The following is an 18,480-nucleotide window of genomic DNA, read 5'->3' on the forward strand; positions in this document are numbered from 1 at the left end:
TTTGTATAAACATGTATATATTTTTTTATTTTACTTGGGGTATGTAGACTTCCACTAGGCACTGTATACTGTTGCCATGCACATTTTATGTGAAGTGAATGTCAGAAGCTGACTAGCCTGGTCCCAAATCTGTTTGTGCCTTTTTTACCAACTGACTGGCAAACAGATCTGGGACCAGGCTAGAGACGTCTCTTCTGCTGTCATGATATAGACATGCAGCCTAGTTCACTTAGACCAGAGGTTCCCAAACTTTTCCACTCAGGCTCCCCTTCCAGCATTGGGAAACATTGAAATGTTCCACCCAAGTCACATTACTGACAATTTGCCTGTTTAATGATATATGTCCATTATGTCTACCTGCACAGCCTGGTCTCCTAGACTAGACGTAACATAGTAAATATAAATCCTGGACATTCAAATTAGTATGAGATGTTACGTTTGGTATGGTTACATAAGACATATGGTTACTTAAGGCACAAATGAAAGTAGGGTGGATGGGTGGGAGTATAATGCGAACATCTAGCAACCCGGAGGTTGCGAATTCAACTCTCATCATGGAGAACTTCAGCATTTTAGCAAATTAGCAACTTTTCAACTTTTACTTACTACATTTTAGCTATTTTGCAACTAAGCATGTTAACTAACCCTTCCCCTAACCTTAACCCTATTAGCTAACTCTAACCCTTTAACCTAACTCAACTCCTAACCCCTAGCCGAGCTAACGTTAGCAACCTAGCCACCTAGCTAGAATTCGTAACATATCATACATTTAGCAAATTCCTAACATATTGTATGTTTTGTGAATATATAATGCATAATACAAATTGTAATTCGCAATTTATCTTACGTTACGACATCCACAAATTAACACATACCATACTAAACGTAACATATCATACTAAATGGAGTTTATGGAATTTCATACAGAATAATACGAAATGCTCTGAGACCAGGTTGGCCTGCATCCTATGGTTAGGTCTCATATTACCTCATGGCTACAGTATGTTACTAACATTGTTGGTTGAGATTAGTAGGATTAGGGACAGGTTAGGGTTTGATGAGAAACATTTTTCAGCATCCATCTAGTTAGCATTAATATGCCAATTGTTTTGGATAAAACGTGTTTTTTAAATGATAAACTAGATATTAGATATGATATCAGTCTTACGGTCTTTTGTGTTTTGATGCTGTTTGGTTGCATGCTAAAATGTGTCCTCATCCTCATCTACTGTGTTATGATAGGGACAAACAGAGTGAATCTGTAGCTGTACCAAACTCAGAGTTGCATATGGTTCATACTGTATGCTATGGTATGCTTCTTGTCTGCTGTAAGCTTTAACTATGCTTTAACTAACTCTGCATGATTTTCCCATCCATTGATTTGGTAATACAGGATCCTTCAATAGTTCTCAAAACTGGGTCACTCTTTCAGAGTAAAGTAACATCCACTTGCGTCCATTTTTATGCTTGACCCTAATCTCACATGCCAGACCTTACAGCTATATCCAATACTCAGAGACACGCTCGTCTGGCTCTGCAAGATTAGCTTTCTCCAAATTTATGATTTCCTTATGGTTGCCCTGCTTACATTTTGTTCTTGGTTCTTCTCATCGGAGGCACTGATCCACCCAGCGGGCGGAGCTCCCCTATACCCCAACGGCCAGAGAGCCGGCCGGTCACTCCGCCTCTCTCTCTGACCCCTAAACATTTCCACCTCCCAGGTAGGAGATACACGGAGCGCACCCTGTCACTGTTACTGCTACTGGTCACCTGAGACTTTTTATTGCTCTCATGCAACTTCTCTCTACCACTTTTCCCATTTCAATAATGCTTTTGGCTCATGTGTCACTGTTTGATACGTATACATGAAATGCAAAACACTGAGCAGAAACTGATTGAATCAACGTTGTTTCAACGTAATTTGTCGACGTATTGTGGCACGGACTCTACATGGAAAATACATTTGAAAAATGTTGACAGACAAACGTTGTATAAAATATGTTGAATTTGTACATTTAAGATAATGCCAGATCTTCAGCGTTATATCCACTATCAGAAAAACAAACAATAAGCTGGGCATAGTCTACACATAGTCTACACATAGTCTTTGGTCTCCCATCCAAGGTTTTAACCAAGCCCAGCTATGATATTTGTCATTGACTATTACCAATGTGCTATTGTGAGAATGATTTATGGTAGATCCCCACTTAAAAACTAAATAGATAGGGCCTCCCGAGTGGTGCAGTGGTCTAAGGCACCTCATTGCAGTGCTTGAGGCTTCACTACAGCCCCGGATTCGATCCTAGGCTGTGTCACAACTGGCCACACAATTGTCCGCGTTGGGGGAGGATTTGGCCAGACGGGATGGGTGGCGGGTTGGGTGCCTGCAAGCTGACTTCGGTTGCAAGCTGACTTCGGTTGCAAGCTGACTTCGGTTGCAAGCTGACTTCGGTTGCAAGCTGACTTCAGTTGCAAGCTGACTTCAGTCGCAAGCTGACTTCAGTCACATTGGTGCAGCTGGCTTCTGGGTTACGTGAGCAGTGTGGCTTGGCAGGGTTGTGTTTCAGAGGATGCATTGCTCTCAACCTTTGCCTCTCCCTAGTCTGTAGGGACAAGACTAATTACCAATTGCATATCATGAAAAAGGGGTAAAAGTATTTTAAAAATATAGGAATAAAAAAATATAGTAATAAACAAAATAGATTTACTATTGCTATCAAAGTCATTCCAAAGGGTAGGTTTAACAGAGCTCATATATCATATATGATATCATCAAGACATCAAGACAGTGGATGGTTGACATTTTACGTGCTCCTAATCAATTGTATTTTTATGTTCGTTGTTTGTAACTGATTTTTTAAACTTATTTCATACTTGTTACTTTTATGTCTTATTCTTATTCATGTTTTTTAAACTGCATTGTTGGTAAGGGGCTTGTAAGTAACATTTCAGTGTTGTATTCGGCCCATGTGACTAATACAATTTGATTGGATTTTTGAATGACACAATTTAGGCTTATATAGCATTTGCAAAGTCATCAAAAGCTATTGTTTCATTTCAACCCAGAATTCAACATAAAATAGATAATACAATAGGCCTAGGGTTTTAAGCTTTGGCTGATTTTCAAATTGAATGATATTTAGTGATTGAAAACTGTTTGGTTGTCAACACAACAAAATATAAACATTTGAAGGAGATGAAGCCTCTATATTCTGATCGGATAGTTGCATCTGTGCCACTGACTTAGTCTGGCTTTCATTTCAGTTTGTCTACAAAATAATAATTGGTATGTTGGATTCAACTCCATCTCAACTAAAAATCTCAGTTAAGTAATAAGACTCAATCAGATCAAATGATTTAAAGTGCATTTAACGTTGGATTTGATTTGATTTAATCCTATCCTTTAACTTTGATGTTTGATTGAGATGGAGACGTGAATCCAACGTACCAATGATTCATTTGTAGACAAACTGGAATTAAAGCCAGACTTGTGGCCTAAATTCACCAAAGGCGAGGCATGCATGATTTTCTTTTTAAAAGCATTGTTTTGAATTATAATAACCCAACCCGAAGCCAGGTGGGCAGGTTGTCCTCCATGACGCCTCGCTCATTTAAAACCTGTCACGAGTTTTGTGATTTATTGCTGCCGCTGTAGTCACACAAAACATTTTTTGTTGTCATTATTCACTTTTTTTTATTCATTTGAATTGGAAGAAGTAGCTAAATATATATATTTTTACCATATATGCTAAATTAGACCAATTCACCCACCGCTATCAGCAAAGATGATTTGAGATATGGACTATCCTAGCATACAGTCACTGTTCTGCCTGTCCCATCCTTTCCACCCTCTTCGGTCTGTTTGCTCCGCCCACCCGCTTCTAGTAACTTTTTTGCTTACGTCAGTGGCACAGATGGAACTATTCAAGCAGAAGATCTCCTTCAAATGTTGATATTTGGTTGCGTGGACAACCCAAAACAATTCACTATCACTTTTGTGATACAGTAAATAGCCTAAAGTTAAGTTTCCTGGTTGCTAAAATTCTAATAGTTCGCTGACTTTCAGTTTATGTGACAAAACAGGCAACATAATGTGTAAAGAAAACATTATACCATTTAAACCACTGTGAAATATATTTTCAATAACCCAAAATATTGTATTTTCAGCTGTTTGAAGCTGGTGTACAAAACTGAAAGTAAAGGACAGGAAGCATAGACATACCGCACATAGAACAGATCTACCGCATCTTAGACTTTCTTTCAATGAGAATGACAGATCTATAACTATGTGAATTTGGTTGGGTCGCCTAAAAAGTGACATATTGCTTATCTTACAAACATAATGTTATCTTACAAACTAATGTAAAATTCGACTTTAAAATCGGTAACACATCCATGGCCACATTTTGAGGTGATGGTAACTATACAATTCTTCTTATGTATTCACATAAAGTGGTCTAATTCAAGATAGCTATGCTATAATAATCTGTGCACAATCTCGAACAACATTGATCAATTGCGCCATGTGCTTTTAATATAATCTCTACTGCAAACCAGTTATTTCGGTTCAGCCATTAGATGAAGTACAGCGATAACACTTGAATCTGTTGTATAGATAAACAAAATATCTGACATTGTATTCCCGTTTGAACAATAGATAGACATTTGGGTGACAACTAAACCAACAATCAGACGTTGTTTTCCATTTGGAATTTGGTTGTGCTATAAGATGATTGAAAGCAATAGTGATAACACATTGGAAATTCAACTAACTTTTGTTTGTCTTTTTGAGTGGGTGAATATATCTTGTAATCCCATTGATCAACATCTCAACCAAATATTCCCCAATTATCCACGTTGAAATGACATGGTGTGCCCAGTGGTTTTGACTATGTCTTTCTCCTTCTGCCCTATCAGATCAGGGGATCAACATTTACAGGAAACCACCCATCTACAAACAACACGGTATATTTCACTCTCTGTGACCTGGTTTCAACAGCATTTTTATTTTATTTTATTTTTTTTACCTTTAACTAGGCAAGTCAGTTAAGAACAAATTCTTATTTTCAATGACGGCCCTAGGAACAGTGGGGTAACTGCCTTGTTCAGGGGCAGAACGGCAGATTTGTACCTTGTCAGCTCAGGGATTACAAACTTGCAACCTTTCGTTTACGAGTCCAACGCTCTAACCACTAGGCTACCCTGCCGCCCCGGCAATAATTATACTGATTGCAAATAGAGACAGAGCTTTCCAAAAGCATGACTAGGTAATATTACTTCTCTTAGCAGGGACATGATATGAGGAGTTGGTTTACTGTAAAACAACGTGATTATAGAAAGAAAGTGTCTTGAAACTCATTCGCTATAAACAAGACCGATAAGCTTAACTATACAAAGCACCACCTAACCTTTTAGTAATGGTATAGGGTTGGTGGACTAGATGTCAATGAGCAATATCTGGTTCCTTTCAATTATGTTTTTTTCAGTTTGGATTGAAATTGTGTAATCACCACATTGACCTTTAATTGTACACCATTTACTGTGACCACCTCCAATGTCAATGTGTCAATATTGTTTGAAGTCTCTCTCTCTGACCAAATACTTTCTGAACACTTTCTGAGAATGTATAAACCTAAGCAAAAGATCAAGGCATGCGAGCCTACAGTACCCCGTAATCTAAAGAGAAGGTTTGGGATGTCACCTTAATTCCCTTAAATATGATTTATCGCTGTTTTGGAGTGTGGTCCTTCTCCTACTAATGGTTCTGTAGCCCTTTCTTTCTGTCAAATGACCTAGTGGCCTTATTGCCATCAATAAATACTATTGAAGGCAAATAAGTTGCCATCTGGAACCATCTTTTAAAATGACATTTGTACATTCCTAGGACTGAGCACCCCTTCAGCGGTGCAGACAATATTATACATATTGATTAGAGCACCATCACACTACAACTATTTACATAATCTGTGAACAATTTTGAATAATAAGTGTAAGTGTAAGGTTTGGTGGGGTATTATCTTTACCATGTACACAGCAAATTTGAGATCAGAATTTTTACATTCACTGTGTTAAATGTAACCCTTTCTTAGTGTGTATACTGTATATGACCCACTGAAATAGTGTTAAACTGTTGCAAATTCCAACTTAAAAGAACACTTATTAGAGATGATGGTGTTACAATTTATTTTTGTTAAGTAATCACATGTAGTGTTTCAGTATTTTAGTCTTTTTTGGGGGGGGGGTGTTATAACACTATAGATGTAAAGCCCTATTTACATATTTCCCAGCATGCCTTTCAAGTGAGCATGAGAGATACCCACCCATGACTGTGTTTGTTAGTGACAGAGGTATGTTTGTTGAATTGACAACAGCTCAGTCCTGAAGCCTTCACCAAGTAACTGCAAAGGTGAATGTGTTTTCCAAAAGAAAAATGTGTTTGAATTTATAGCCATATAAAACACATTTGTCATGTATTTAGTTATGGCCTAATTATCCTTCACATTTCAGTCTGAAATTCTTGGTTCTTGGCCACATCAGACCTGCGAATCACAATATTATGGTTTATGAAATTATTATTTGTACTGCAATTCCTATCAGAATCCAGCCATTTTGAAAAACTGTTATTGGGAAGGATTTAATAGTGAGATCATATCATTTCAACTGGAACAACCATCTCAGTGATGGGTACACTAGATTGGATTAGTTTAGAAAATTGTATGTCATTTATCTTTGTATAGCATAAGATCAATGAATCAATCAATGTGCATGCAGAAGCATAGTTATTAAAAACAAACTATTCTAAAAATCAATCTGCAACAAATTGTGCTGGGAAATGTGATAATGAGGCCCCTCCCACATATTTTCTACTCTGAGAGAGATCACAGAAATTAACTCAACACAATCAAGTAACAACAACACCACGCTGTGTTGATTCCACTGTGATTTAAATAACACTTCATTCTCTGTCAATTTGTTAACCCAACTCGAATCAACACTCGCAACACTTTTCACCTCAACACTTGTAAATTTGCTGTGTAAAGATTATCACACAACATTTCAGACAGATCATGTTGAAATGTTCAGCTGTGTTTAAGGGGATTAAGGATACTGACTCAGACACTGATAGTCCAGTTCCTCTGGTTACCAATTTAGATTCACCCGCACCAAAAAGAAAGTCTGCTGATGACATCATCAGATCCGCTACGTTTCCTGCCGCCCATGTCCCCCCTCTGGATGACACGTCACCGACTGAAAATGACCACTGGCCCCCCTGCTCTCCCTCCCTGACCCTGCCTGCCTTAGGTACAGTAGGCTCCTTATGAGCATGCTTGCACTGCCCCACCTCCTTCACCTTAGAGGCTCACTACCTCTAACCAAACCCTGAACTTGTCCCTGTCCAGAAACAACCACTAGTCCCTACACTCTAGACATTTATGGAGATCTGAGAGAATTTGATAGGTTTCAGCAATATGTCAATAGCACCACCGTGAACTCTGATAGGGTAGGTGGAATTTCAGCCATATGGCTTTTCCGAACCTCTCATATTTTCACAAGTGTCTAGGATGTAGGGTTTGGGTTCTTTATGGATCGGTCATAATCTCACTCTTATGCACTTGAAGCTTAACATCACCACTAGGTTTTATTGCATCCCTGCTCTCACCACAATTTGACTCTCTAGAACACAGATTTTACAATTATTTTGCTGAATTTTGTGCAATGCTGATGAACAATGTATCCTTGAAAGACTGTTGTTGTTGGCATCATGTCACTTTTTGCTTGCTACAGCTTCAGTTGCACCTTCCTTTACAGCTTGCTTTACAGCTACCTATAAAATCAATCAATCGACCGTTCACAAATGACTTGGACAGAGCGAACTGAGACTGGCTTCAAACGGATCTGTCTTCCTACACTGTGTTGTTCTGTGTATCAAACTCATAGTAAATATCTCATCTTGTGAAGACTTGTACTCTCCTTGTTAACATTCTGTGCAGCTGAGTAGTTTCACTGTTTTTGTGTTGTCTGTGTTTATGCCTGTTGCTGGAAAGATAAATCCTACAGTACTTTTGTCAATCCTTTTAAAAATCCTGTACAGTACTTTTGTGAACATGATGTCCACATATGGGAGCATTCTATTATGCCTTCTGTTATAGTTTTTGACAGTCTTGTTTGACTGTATTTAGCACTACTTCTCGGTCAAGACGCCTGTAATTCACACACACAGTTCTAAGGGTGTGTGCATGCGTGCCTGTGTGTGTGCGTGTATGTGCGTGTGTGTGTGCGTATGTGTGTGTTGGCTTATTCGCGGGTTGTTTATGCCACTCAAAGGTTCAGAAGGAGGAAGGAGACGGTCTAGGGAAGAGGAGGAAGAGGAGGCTATGAAGAGAAAGCAGATCCAGGAGGAGCAAATCAACAAGGTTAGAGAAGCCACATTCATACACTCACCCCCACAAACACACACACGTAGGCAGCTCTTTATAATAACACACACGTAGGCAGCTCTTATAATTTGTTATAAGCATGTACAAGCCTTTATACTGTATTATAATAAGGTTTACACTATGTTCTGTCTCTGTATGTATCAACTTTTCAACTGACTCAAAATAGCTGGTATTTGGTCAGGATCTTTATAAGATTCATTATAAGATATTATACATGTTCATGACAAGTCTTACAATGCATTATACTGTACCTGCAGGCTTTAAGTTAAGTATTTTACCATATGTTCTGTGTGTCCCCAGATCCAGTCTGGTTTGGGGAAGCTGATAATGAAAGAGGAGAATGAAAAGGAGCAGATCAGGGAAGGTCATGCACGCAGCCAATCAGCTCAGCGCTATGAACCTCAGCAGAATAACTATGATGGAGGTATGTTCTGACTAACTTCACCATATAGTAACAAGCACATTATTTAGAAGACCCACATCAAATTAAATCTAAATCAGGGTCAGGTTCATTAGGTACCAAACTGTAGAAAGCGATCCAAAATGGATTGAAACACAGAGTTACTATCTGTACTTGTCCAATACAACAAACACAAATTTTTGTTGTAACGCTCGTTGTTTGAAGGATGGTTGGACAAAGATGCAGCGTGGTGTAGGCTAATAATGTTTTATTAATGATAACCGGCACAAAACAAGAAAGTGTAAGAAAACGAAACGTCCAGCTTTGTAGGGCTCAAAAGCAACAATACAGAATCAAGATCCCACAAACAACAGGTGGGAAAAGGCTGCCTAAATATGATCCCCAATCAGAGACAACAATAGAGAGCTGTCTCTGATTGGGAACCATACCAGGCCAACATAGAAATAAAAAAACTAGAGTACCCACCCTAGTCACACACTGACCAAACCAAAATAGAGAATAAAAGGCTCTCTAAGGTCAGTGCAATTTCAGTTTGTCTGTGATGTGTATGCCGAGGAACTTAAAACTTACTACCCTCTCCACTACTGTTCCATCGATGTGGATAGGGGGTGTTCCCTCTGCTGTTTCCTGAAGTCCACAATCATCTCCTTAGTTTTGTTGACGTTGAGTGTGAGGTTATTTTCCTGACACCACACTCCGAGGGCCCTCACCTCCTCCCTGTAGGCCGTCTCGTCGTTGTTGGTAATCAGGCCTACCACTGTTGTGTCGTCCGCAAACTTGATGATTGAGTTGGAGGCGTGCGTGGCCACGCAGTCGTGGGTGAACAGGGAGTACAGGAGAGGGCTCAGAACGCACCCTTGTGGGGCCCCAGTGTTGAGGATCAGCGGGGTGGAGATGTTGTTGCCTACACTCACGACCTGGGGGCAGCCCGTCAGGAAGTCAAGTACCCAGTTACACAGGGCGGGGTCGAGACCCAGGGTCTCGAGCTTGATGACGAGCTTGGAGGGTACTATGGTGTTGAATGTGGAGCTGTAGTCGATGAACAGCATTCTCACATAGGTATTCCTCTTGTCCAGATGGGTTAGGGCAGTGTGCAGTGTGGTTGAGATTGCATCGTCTGTGGACCTATTTGGGCGGTAAGCAAATTGGAGTGGGTCTAGGGTGTCAGGTAGGGTGGAGGTGATATGGTCCTTGACTAGTCTCTCAAAGAACTTCATGATGACGGAAGTCAGTGCTACGGGGCGGTAGTCGTTATAAGCTCAGTTACCTTAGCTTTCTTGGGAACAGGAACAATGGTGGCCCTCTTGAAGCATGTGGGAACAGCAGACTGGTATAGGGATTGATTGAATATGTCCGCAAACACACCGGCCAGCTGGTCTGCGCATGCTCTGAGGGCGCGGCTGGGGATCCTCAAAGCGGGAATAGCTGCACTGTTTGTATTCGGTCATGTTACCAGTCACCTTGCCCTGATTAAAAGCAGTGGTTCGCGCTTTCAGTTTCACGCGGATGCTGCCATCAATCCACGGTTTCTGGTTAGGGAATGTTTTAATCATTGCTATGGGAACGACATCTTCAACGCACGTTCTAATGAACTCGCACCCTGAATCAGCGTATTCGTCAATGTTGTTATCTGACGCAATACGAAACATATCCCAGTCCATGTGATGGAAGCAGTCTTGGAGTGTGGAATCAGTTTGGTCGGACCAGCGTTGGACAGACCTCAGCGTGGGAGCCTCCTGTTTTAGTTTCTGTCTGTAGGCAGGGATCAACAAAATGGAGTCGTGGTCAGCTTTTCGAAAGGAGGGCGGGGCAGGGCCTTATATGTGTCGCGGAAGTTAGAGTAACAATGATCCAAGGTTTTTCCGGCCCTGGTTGCACAATCGATATGCTGATACAATTTAGGGAGTCTTGTTTTCAGATTAGCCTTGTTAAAATCCCCAGCTACAATGAATGCAGCCTCAGGATGTATGGATTCCAGTTTGCAAAGAGTCAAATAAAGTTTGTTCAGAGCCATCGATGTGTCTGCTTGGGGGTGTATACACGGCTGTGATTATAATCTAAGAGAATTATCTTGGTAGATAATGCGGTCGACATTTGATTGTGAGGAATTCTAAATCAGGTGAACAGAAGGATTTGAGTTTCTGTATGTTTCTTTGATCACACCACGTCTCGTTAGCCATAAGGCATACGCCCCCGCCCCTCTTCTTACCAGAAAGATGTTTGTTTCTGTCGGCGCGATGCGTGGAGAAACCCACTGGCTGCATCGCCTCCGATAGCGTCTCTCCAGTGAGCCATGTTTCCGTGAAGCAAAGAACGTTACAGTCTCTGATGTCCCTCTGGAATGCTACCCTTGCTCTGATTTCATCAACCTTGTTGTCAAGAGACTGGACATTGGCGAGAAGAATGCTAGGGAGTGGTGCACAATGTGCCCGTTTCTTCATAATAAAATAAAAACAGAAATACCTTATTTAATTTAAGAATTTTGCTATGAGACTCGACATTTAGCTCAGGTCTATTCTGGTTGAGATGTTTCTACAACTTGATTGGAGTCCACCTGTGGTAAATTAATTGATCGGGCATGATTTGGAAAGGCACACACCTGTCTATATAAGGTCCCACAGTTGACAGTGCATGTCAGAGCAAAAACCAGCCAATGAGGTCAAAGGAATTGTCCGTAGAGCTCCGAGACAGGATTGTGTTGAGGCACATGTCTGGGGAAGGGTACCAAAACATTTCTGCAGAATTGAAGGTCCTCAAGAACACAGTGGCCACCAAGGACCTTTCTAGAGCTAGCTGCACGGTCAAACTGAGCAATCGGGGGAGAAGAGCCTCAGTTAGGGAAGTGACCAAGAACCCTATGGTCAATCTGACAGACCTCCAGAGTTCCTCTCTGGAGGGGGGAGAACCTTCCAAAAGGACAACCATCTCTGCAGCACTCCACCAATCAGGCCTTTATTGTAGAGTGAACAGACGGAAGCCACTCCACAGTAATATTCACATGACAGCCTTCTTTCAGTTTGCCAAAAGGCACCTAAAGGACTTTCAGATCATGAGACACAAGATTCTCTGGTCTGATGAAACCAAGATTGAACTCGTTGGCCTGAATGGCAAGCGTCACGTCTGGAGGAAACCCGGCACCATCCCTACGGGGAAGCATGGTGGTGGCAGCATCATGCTGTGGGGATGTTTTCAGGGACTGGGAGACTAGTCATGATCAAGGGAAAGATGAACAGAGCAAGGTACAGAGCGATTCTTGAATGAAACCTACTCCAGAGCACTCAGAACCACTCAAGTCTAGGGTGAAGGTTCACCTTCCAACAAGACAACAACCCTAAGCACACACAAATACAGTGCAGGAGTGGCTTCGGGACAAGTGAATGTCCTTGAGTGGCCTAGGCAGAGCCCGGACTTGAACCTGATCAAACATCTCTGGAGAGACCTGAAAATATTTATTTATTTATCTATTATTTTATCAGGTAAGTTGACTGAGAACACATTCTCATTTGCAGCAACAACCTGGGGAATAGTTACAGGGGAGAGGAGGGGGATTAATGAGCCAATTGTAAACTGGGGATTATTAGGTGACCGAGTTGGTTTGAGAGCCAGATTGGGAATTTAGCCAGGACACCAGGGTTAACACCCCTACTCTTACAATAAGTGCCATGGGATCTTTAATGACCTCAGAGAGTCAGGACACCCATTTAATGTCCCATCCGAAAGACAGCACCCTACATAGGTCAGTGTCCCCAATCACTGCCCTGGGGCATTGTTATATATTTTTTTTAGACCAGAGGAAAGAGTGCTTCGTACTCACCCTCCAACACCCCTTCCAGCAGCATCTGGTCTCCCATCCAGGAACTGACCAGGATCAACCCTGCTTAGCTTCAGAAGCAAGCCAACCGTGATATGCCAGCCCATCCAACATGACAGAGCTTGAAAGGATCTGCAGATTAGAATGGGAGAAACACCCCATATACAGGTGTGCCAAGCTTGTCGCGTCATCATACCCTAGAAGACTCAAGGGTGTAATCGCTGCCAAAGGTGCTTCACAACAAAGTACTGAGTAAAGAGTCTGATGTAAATGTCATATTTTATTTTTATTTTATATATATATATATTTGCATTTTGATTGAATACAAGGTGGTACTTATTTCAAGTGTGTAAGAGAATAAGAAGTTACCATCTGTGTAATCAAATTAGGCTTTTTGTGATATCGCAAAAGTTCTTAATAATCCAGCCTCCTGAATCCAACTGTTTGACACGAGGGAGGGGACAAGTAACTTTATGATCAAAATTTATCAATGTAGAAGCAACTTTGATCTGGTTTCATCCAAATATCATCCAAATTAATGGAAAACGTACACTTTTCAGTGTTGACAAACTACCAAATCTAGTGTTGGTTCCCAAACACTATGGGGGTGCTGCAAATTCTGCTGTTCTGCTGTTACACTTTTTTCGTGTTAAGGAATAACACGTGTAGTTTTACAGTATTTTGGGCCGTTTTGTTTTAACACTGTAGGGTGTAAAGTCTTATTGACATTTTTCACAGCATGCCTTGTGAATGTGAGAGATACCCACCCATGACTGTGCCTGTTAGTTACAGACACATGGTTGTTGCATTCATTAACTTATAGTTCTGAAACCTTCACCAAATGACTGCCTAAGTGTCTAAATTAAAACAAAATCCTTTATTACCATACATAATTGCATAAATTACCTTGACATTGTGCTCTGATAAGCCAGGGTTATATCAGACCTGCAAATCACAATATGTTGGTTTGTGAAGTCATTATGAATTCCAGCCGGAGGTAGGATGGCCAAAAATGTGAACATTTTATGACTCACAATCTGTTTTAGGAATGACTGCTATGTTGAAAGACAAGACTGCCTAAACCATCTAAACTGGAACAACCATCTCATTAACGGGTGCAATAAATCCAACCCCTTACAGATTGGATTAGTTTAGAAAAGCAGAAATGACTTATCTGTGTATAGTGTAAAATCAATGAATCAATCAATGTGCATGTAGAAACATAGATATTAAAACAAACTATAAACTTTTTACCTCAACGCCGAGATTTTTAACACTTGCAAATGTCCTGTCCTTGAACAATTCAAACTAAAGGGCAGCCAAATTGAGTTTAGATGTTTCAGCGAAATGATGATACTTACCATAGTTTCAACTTTTCAGATGATTCCAAAACTTCCTCGCTGCCTGGTTATGGACGGAATGGATTACACCGGGTAAGATCAAACACCTGTCAGATATCACAACTTCATTAAATCCAACAACATCAATCAAATCAATGTTTGATTTAATGTGGATGTTTTCCACCACCATGTTTTCCGCTATGACAGCAGCAGATAGCCTGGAATTTAAGAGTGTTGTGACAGTAACCAAAAGGTCACTGGTTTGAATCTCTGAGCCGACGAGGTGAAAACCTATTGATGTGCCCTTGAACAAGGCACTTAACCCCAATTGCTCCTGTAAAACGTTCTGTTTTTATTCAAATTGTTCATAGAAATATGTGACTGATGTTATTAAAATACTGTTTCTGCCTCTACAGCCTCAGTCCACAGATTTCACTCAGTACAACAGCCATGGGGACATGTGTGGGGGAGGAAGAGGTGAGTGTTGCTCACCAAATAAAGCTCTGGTCATATTCACAACTACTTCCACAATTTAAATACTCTTAAAGCTACAATCTGGGATTAGCAGTTCAGCAAAATGACAGGCCCGCACTTGTTTTGGTATACAGCTGAGAAATGGGGCTTGGGAAATGTAACCCCTCCCAGATCCCAGATTGTACCTTTAACCGATTACACACATAAATAATTCATCAATATGTTTTATAATAAGGCACCCAATTATTTGGAAATAATGTAGTACTTCATTCAGATATGAATGATAAATGGAAGAGAAAAAACATTAACTGTGAGTCTAATTGTCTGTCCCATTTTGTCCTGCAGAGTTTCAGGTATGTCTCTCATTTGCTTATCCACAACTGCCTTTCATTATACCTTTAATTTTGCATGTGTTTGCTCACTCATTATTCCTAAGATTGCAAACCTAATGTTGTCCTGAATGTCAACCCAGTCCTGCTAAATGCCTGCATCACTGTTTGCTATTCCAAACTGTAGTGATTGCATTGCAGTGATCCTGCATGCTCCTGCCTTGGAACGCAAACAACACTGCTTTCGTTACATATTCAATTGCAAACCATAACAGTCCTCTAGACTGTGAGAGGTGGAGGGGTCACAAGCGTAGAGGCCATTGAGATGAATTGTATTAAAAGAATGCCAATCTTTGAAAGCCGAAAACCCATTACCCAAAGAGACAGACAAATGTACTGCAGTGACCATATGTTACAAGTATATTGCTCTATATAATAGTAATACGATACAGTTGCTGGGCTAGTGGTAGCTATAGTAGATAGCTATGCTAGAGACATCTCAGTTCCATACCACTATATTACATGTGTGTGTATGTTCTATCCTGTAGCACATAAGGGATGGCTGTGCCGCAGTAACAAGAATGGACAGGGGAGTATCTATGCCTAATATGTTGGAACCAAAAGCAAGTATCTTATTTCTTGATCATTTTTTTTTATTTACCTGATGATCTCTGAGCTGTATGTAGAGCTAGAGCTGTATGTGCCCTATGCGTTTTTGTATATTTCACTGACATGACAAGTTTTTAAAATAGACTTCACTACAAAAAATGAATATGCTGTATGCAACAGAAAGGAATACTGAGTCAGTGGAGAGTGAGCTCAGAGGTATATGGCTGGTGGCGTGTCTCATAATATCACCACTAACTTACCTACAGTATGCAGCTGGTAGTCAGTTCCATCATGGGTTCCTGGAACCAAATGCAGCCCCTCGACAGTACTACATCTCCCATGAGGCTGTGGCTGTGCTGAAGTCCAGACAGGAGCTAGTGAAATGAGTCACCTCTCGCTTAGCATGCCAGCTTCTCCATGTTCATTCACACATCGCTTCAATATAGACTGTATGTAGCATACAGTGGAAAATCCAACACCAAATGTATATTTGAAATGACTCTGATCACTGTATACTTTATGAAGAAGAGACAGCTTCATTGTTGGATTTTCATGATTTGTGTGGCTATTATGAGTTTGTCAGATGGAAAAATTAGAAAACAAATCACCCCTCTCGTTGCTTATTAGAGTATTTCGGTAAGATCTTGCAAAACTCTTACTCTAAATTGAAATGGATCTCATCCATGTCTGTTTGTGTACTAGACCTTAGCATAAGTTCGCTGTAAAGCCCATTGTATAGCTGCTTTCCAGGACTCAATATCTATGTCTTGAATTTTATTGAACAAAATTGTTTAAAGCTTACAGTACAATTTTGTTACTTACTTACAAAATGTTAGGGTCACAGTTAGTTCTCTGAAAATGTGAATTTGTAGCCTAATCTTGTCCATTTATCTTGTCAGATATTCCAACATATTCACATTTTAACTGATATGCAGTACCGGTCAAAAGTTTTAGAACACCTACTCATTCAAGGGTTTTTCTTCATTTTTACTATTTTCTACATTATAGAATAATAGTGAAGACGTCAAAACTATGAAATAACACATATGGAATCATGTAGTAACCAAAAAAGTGTTAAACAAATCAAAACATATATTATATTTGAGATTCCTCAAATTGCCACCCTTGCATTGATGACAGGTTTGCACACTCTTGGCATTCTCTCAACCAGCTTCACCTGGAATGCTTTTCCAAAGTGTAACGGTTTTGACTTGAGGTTATTATTTATAGGGGTGCCAGGTAGGTTGTGCCTACCAGAGAAAACATTGGTTTCTCCTTTTGGTTTGGTGAGGGAATGAGTCCCATCTGGTCCGTCAAGTCTACACCAATACAAAGGACTTATGTAAAAGTCAGGATGGAAATCAACTTTTCATAAACCCTTAAAACATTGGAAAGAACTTCAAAAACAACGATATTATTTTGCGTGGGTTGTATTAGCAACATCAATGATTACACACACATATAATAATATCACAATGAGTTCTGGTTCTTCTAGCAATGTCCTGTACCTCGGGCCAAGTGACCTTTGTCACGCAATGTTTGTCCATTGATTCAAGTGTAGCGTAAACCCAGTATTAATCATACAATCAATATAACAATTATTTTACCACAGAACTTTAAAGCGTATCAACTCTTACTAAGTCCTCAACTACAACTAACTACATAAATCATCACCGTATACATCACATCAAAACAAATGAAATACCGTATGCAAAAAGGTTGTAGTCGGTCGGTCTGTCAGACAATCCAATCCGCCAATAGATCTCCAGCGGAGAAAGGCCACGGAGAACAGAGAGGTGTAGTCCACGGACGCAAAGAGTGGATCCGATCCTTGGTAAACTCTCTTAGCCTACAAAACACACGTTTAGCGGCAACAAAACAAACGGAATAGAGAAGCTTCGGAACTGAGGGTTGAACACATCCTCATTCACGTCTCCATCACAACCCCACTTTTGCGCAGCTGATGCTGGCTATTTAATTGGGAATTTAAGGGAAAGCACCCTATTGGAAGGAGAAGCACTGAGACGGTTCAGAAAAATTCAGGGCCGTCACAAAAGGTCTTGAAGGAGTTCCCACATATGCTGAATACTTCTTGGCTGCTTTTCCTTTACTCTGTGGTCCAACTCACCCCAAACCATCTCAATTTGGTTGAGGTCGGGGGATTGTGGAGGCCAGGTCATCTGATGCAGCACTCCATCACTCTCCTTCTTGAAGTTGTGTTGGGTCATTGTCCTGTTGAAATACAAATGATAGTCCCACTAAGCCCAAACTAGATGGGATGGCGTATCACTGCAGAATGCTGTGGCCATGCTTTTTAAGTGTGCCTTGAATTCTAAATAAATCACAGACAGTGTCACCAGCAAAGCACCCCCACACCATAACACCTTCTCCTCCATGCTTCACGGTGGGCAATACACATGCGGAGATCATCCGTTCACCCACACCGCGTCTCACAAAGACATGGCAGTTGGAACCAAAAATCTCCAATTTGGATTCCAGACCAAAAGACAAATTTCCACCGGTCTAATGTCCATTGCTCGTGTTCCTTGGCCCAAGCAAGTCTCTTCTTATTATTGGTGTCCTTTAGTAGTGGTTTCTTTACAGCAATTTGGCCATGAAGGACTGATTCACACAGTCTCCTCTGCATAGCTGATGTTGAGATGTGTCTGTTACTTGAACTCTGTGAAGCATTTATTTGGGTTACAATTTCTGAGGCTGGTAACTCTAATGAACATATCCTTCGCAGCAGAGGGAACTCTGGGTCTTCCATTCCTGTGACGGTCCTCATGAGAGCCAGTTTAATCATAGCGCTTGATGGTTTTTGCGACTTCACTTGAAGAAACTTTCAAAGTTCTTGAAATGATCCTGATTGACTGACCTTCATGTCTTAAAGTAATGATGGCCTGTCATTTCTCTTTGCTTATTTGAGCTGTTCTTGCCATTATATGAACTTGGTCTTTTATCAAATAGGGCTATCTTCTGTATACCACCCCTGCCTTGTCACAACACAACAGATTGGCTCAAACACTTTAAGAAGGAAAGAAATTCCACAAATGTA

General features: G+C 40.6%; 1 protein-coding gene across 18 annotated transcripts in view; it reads left to right on the top strand.

Annotated features, from left to right (window-relative positions):
- The window catches only part of ablim1a (actin binding LIM protein 1a), a 147,417-nt gene that overhangs the window by 126,425 nt on the left and 2,512 nt on the right, over window positions 1–18,480 (top strand). For 9 of the 18 annotated variants that reach the window (XM_046359143.1, XM_046359152.1, XM_046359145.1 and 6 more), the window contains 9 exons: window positions 1,617–1,721; window positions 4,918–4,965; window positions 7,153–7,302; window positions 8,326–8,414; window positions 8,739–8,862; window positions 14,051–14,103; window positions 14,427–14,487; window positions 14,830–14,837; window positions 15,362–15,436. In XM_046359143.1, coding sequence (XP_046215099.1) covers window positions 1,617–1,721; window positions 4,918–4,965; window positions 7,153–7,302; window positions 8,326–8,414; window positions 8,739–8,862; window positions 14,051–14,103; window positions 14,427–14,487; window positions 14,830–14,837; window positions 15,362–15,436 — 713 coding nt within the window. The remainder of the gene's footprint in view (window positions 1–1,616; window positions 1,722–4,917; window positions 4,966–7,152; window positions 7,303–8,325; window positions 8,415–8,738; window positions 8,863–14,050; window positions 14,104–14,426; window positions 14,488–14,829; window positions 14,838–15,361; window positions 15,437–18,480) is intronic. The other 9 variants (XM_046359144.1, XM_046359149.1, XM_046359156.1 and 6 more) reach the window with 4 other exon arrangements.

The sequence above is a fragment of the Oncorhynchus gorbuscha genome, linkage group LG08, assembly GCF_021184085.1.
Source record: "Oncorhynchus gorbuscha isolate QuinsamMale2020 ecotype Even-year linkage group LG08, OgorEven_v1.0, whole genome shotgun sequence".
In the NCBI taxonomy this organism is placed as follows: Eukaryota; Metazoa; Chordata; class Actinopteri; order Salmoniformes; family Salmonidae; genus Oncorhynchus; species Oncorhynchus gorbuscha.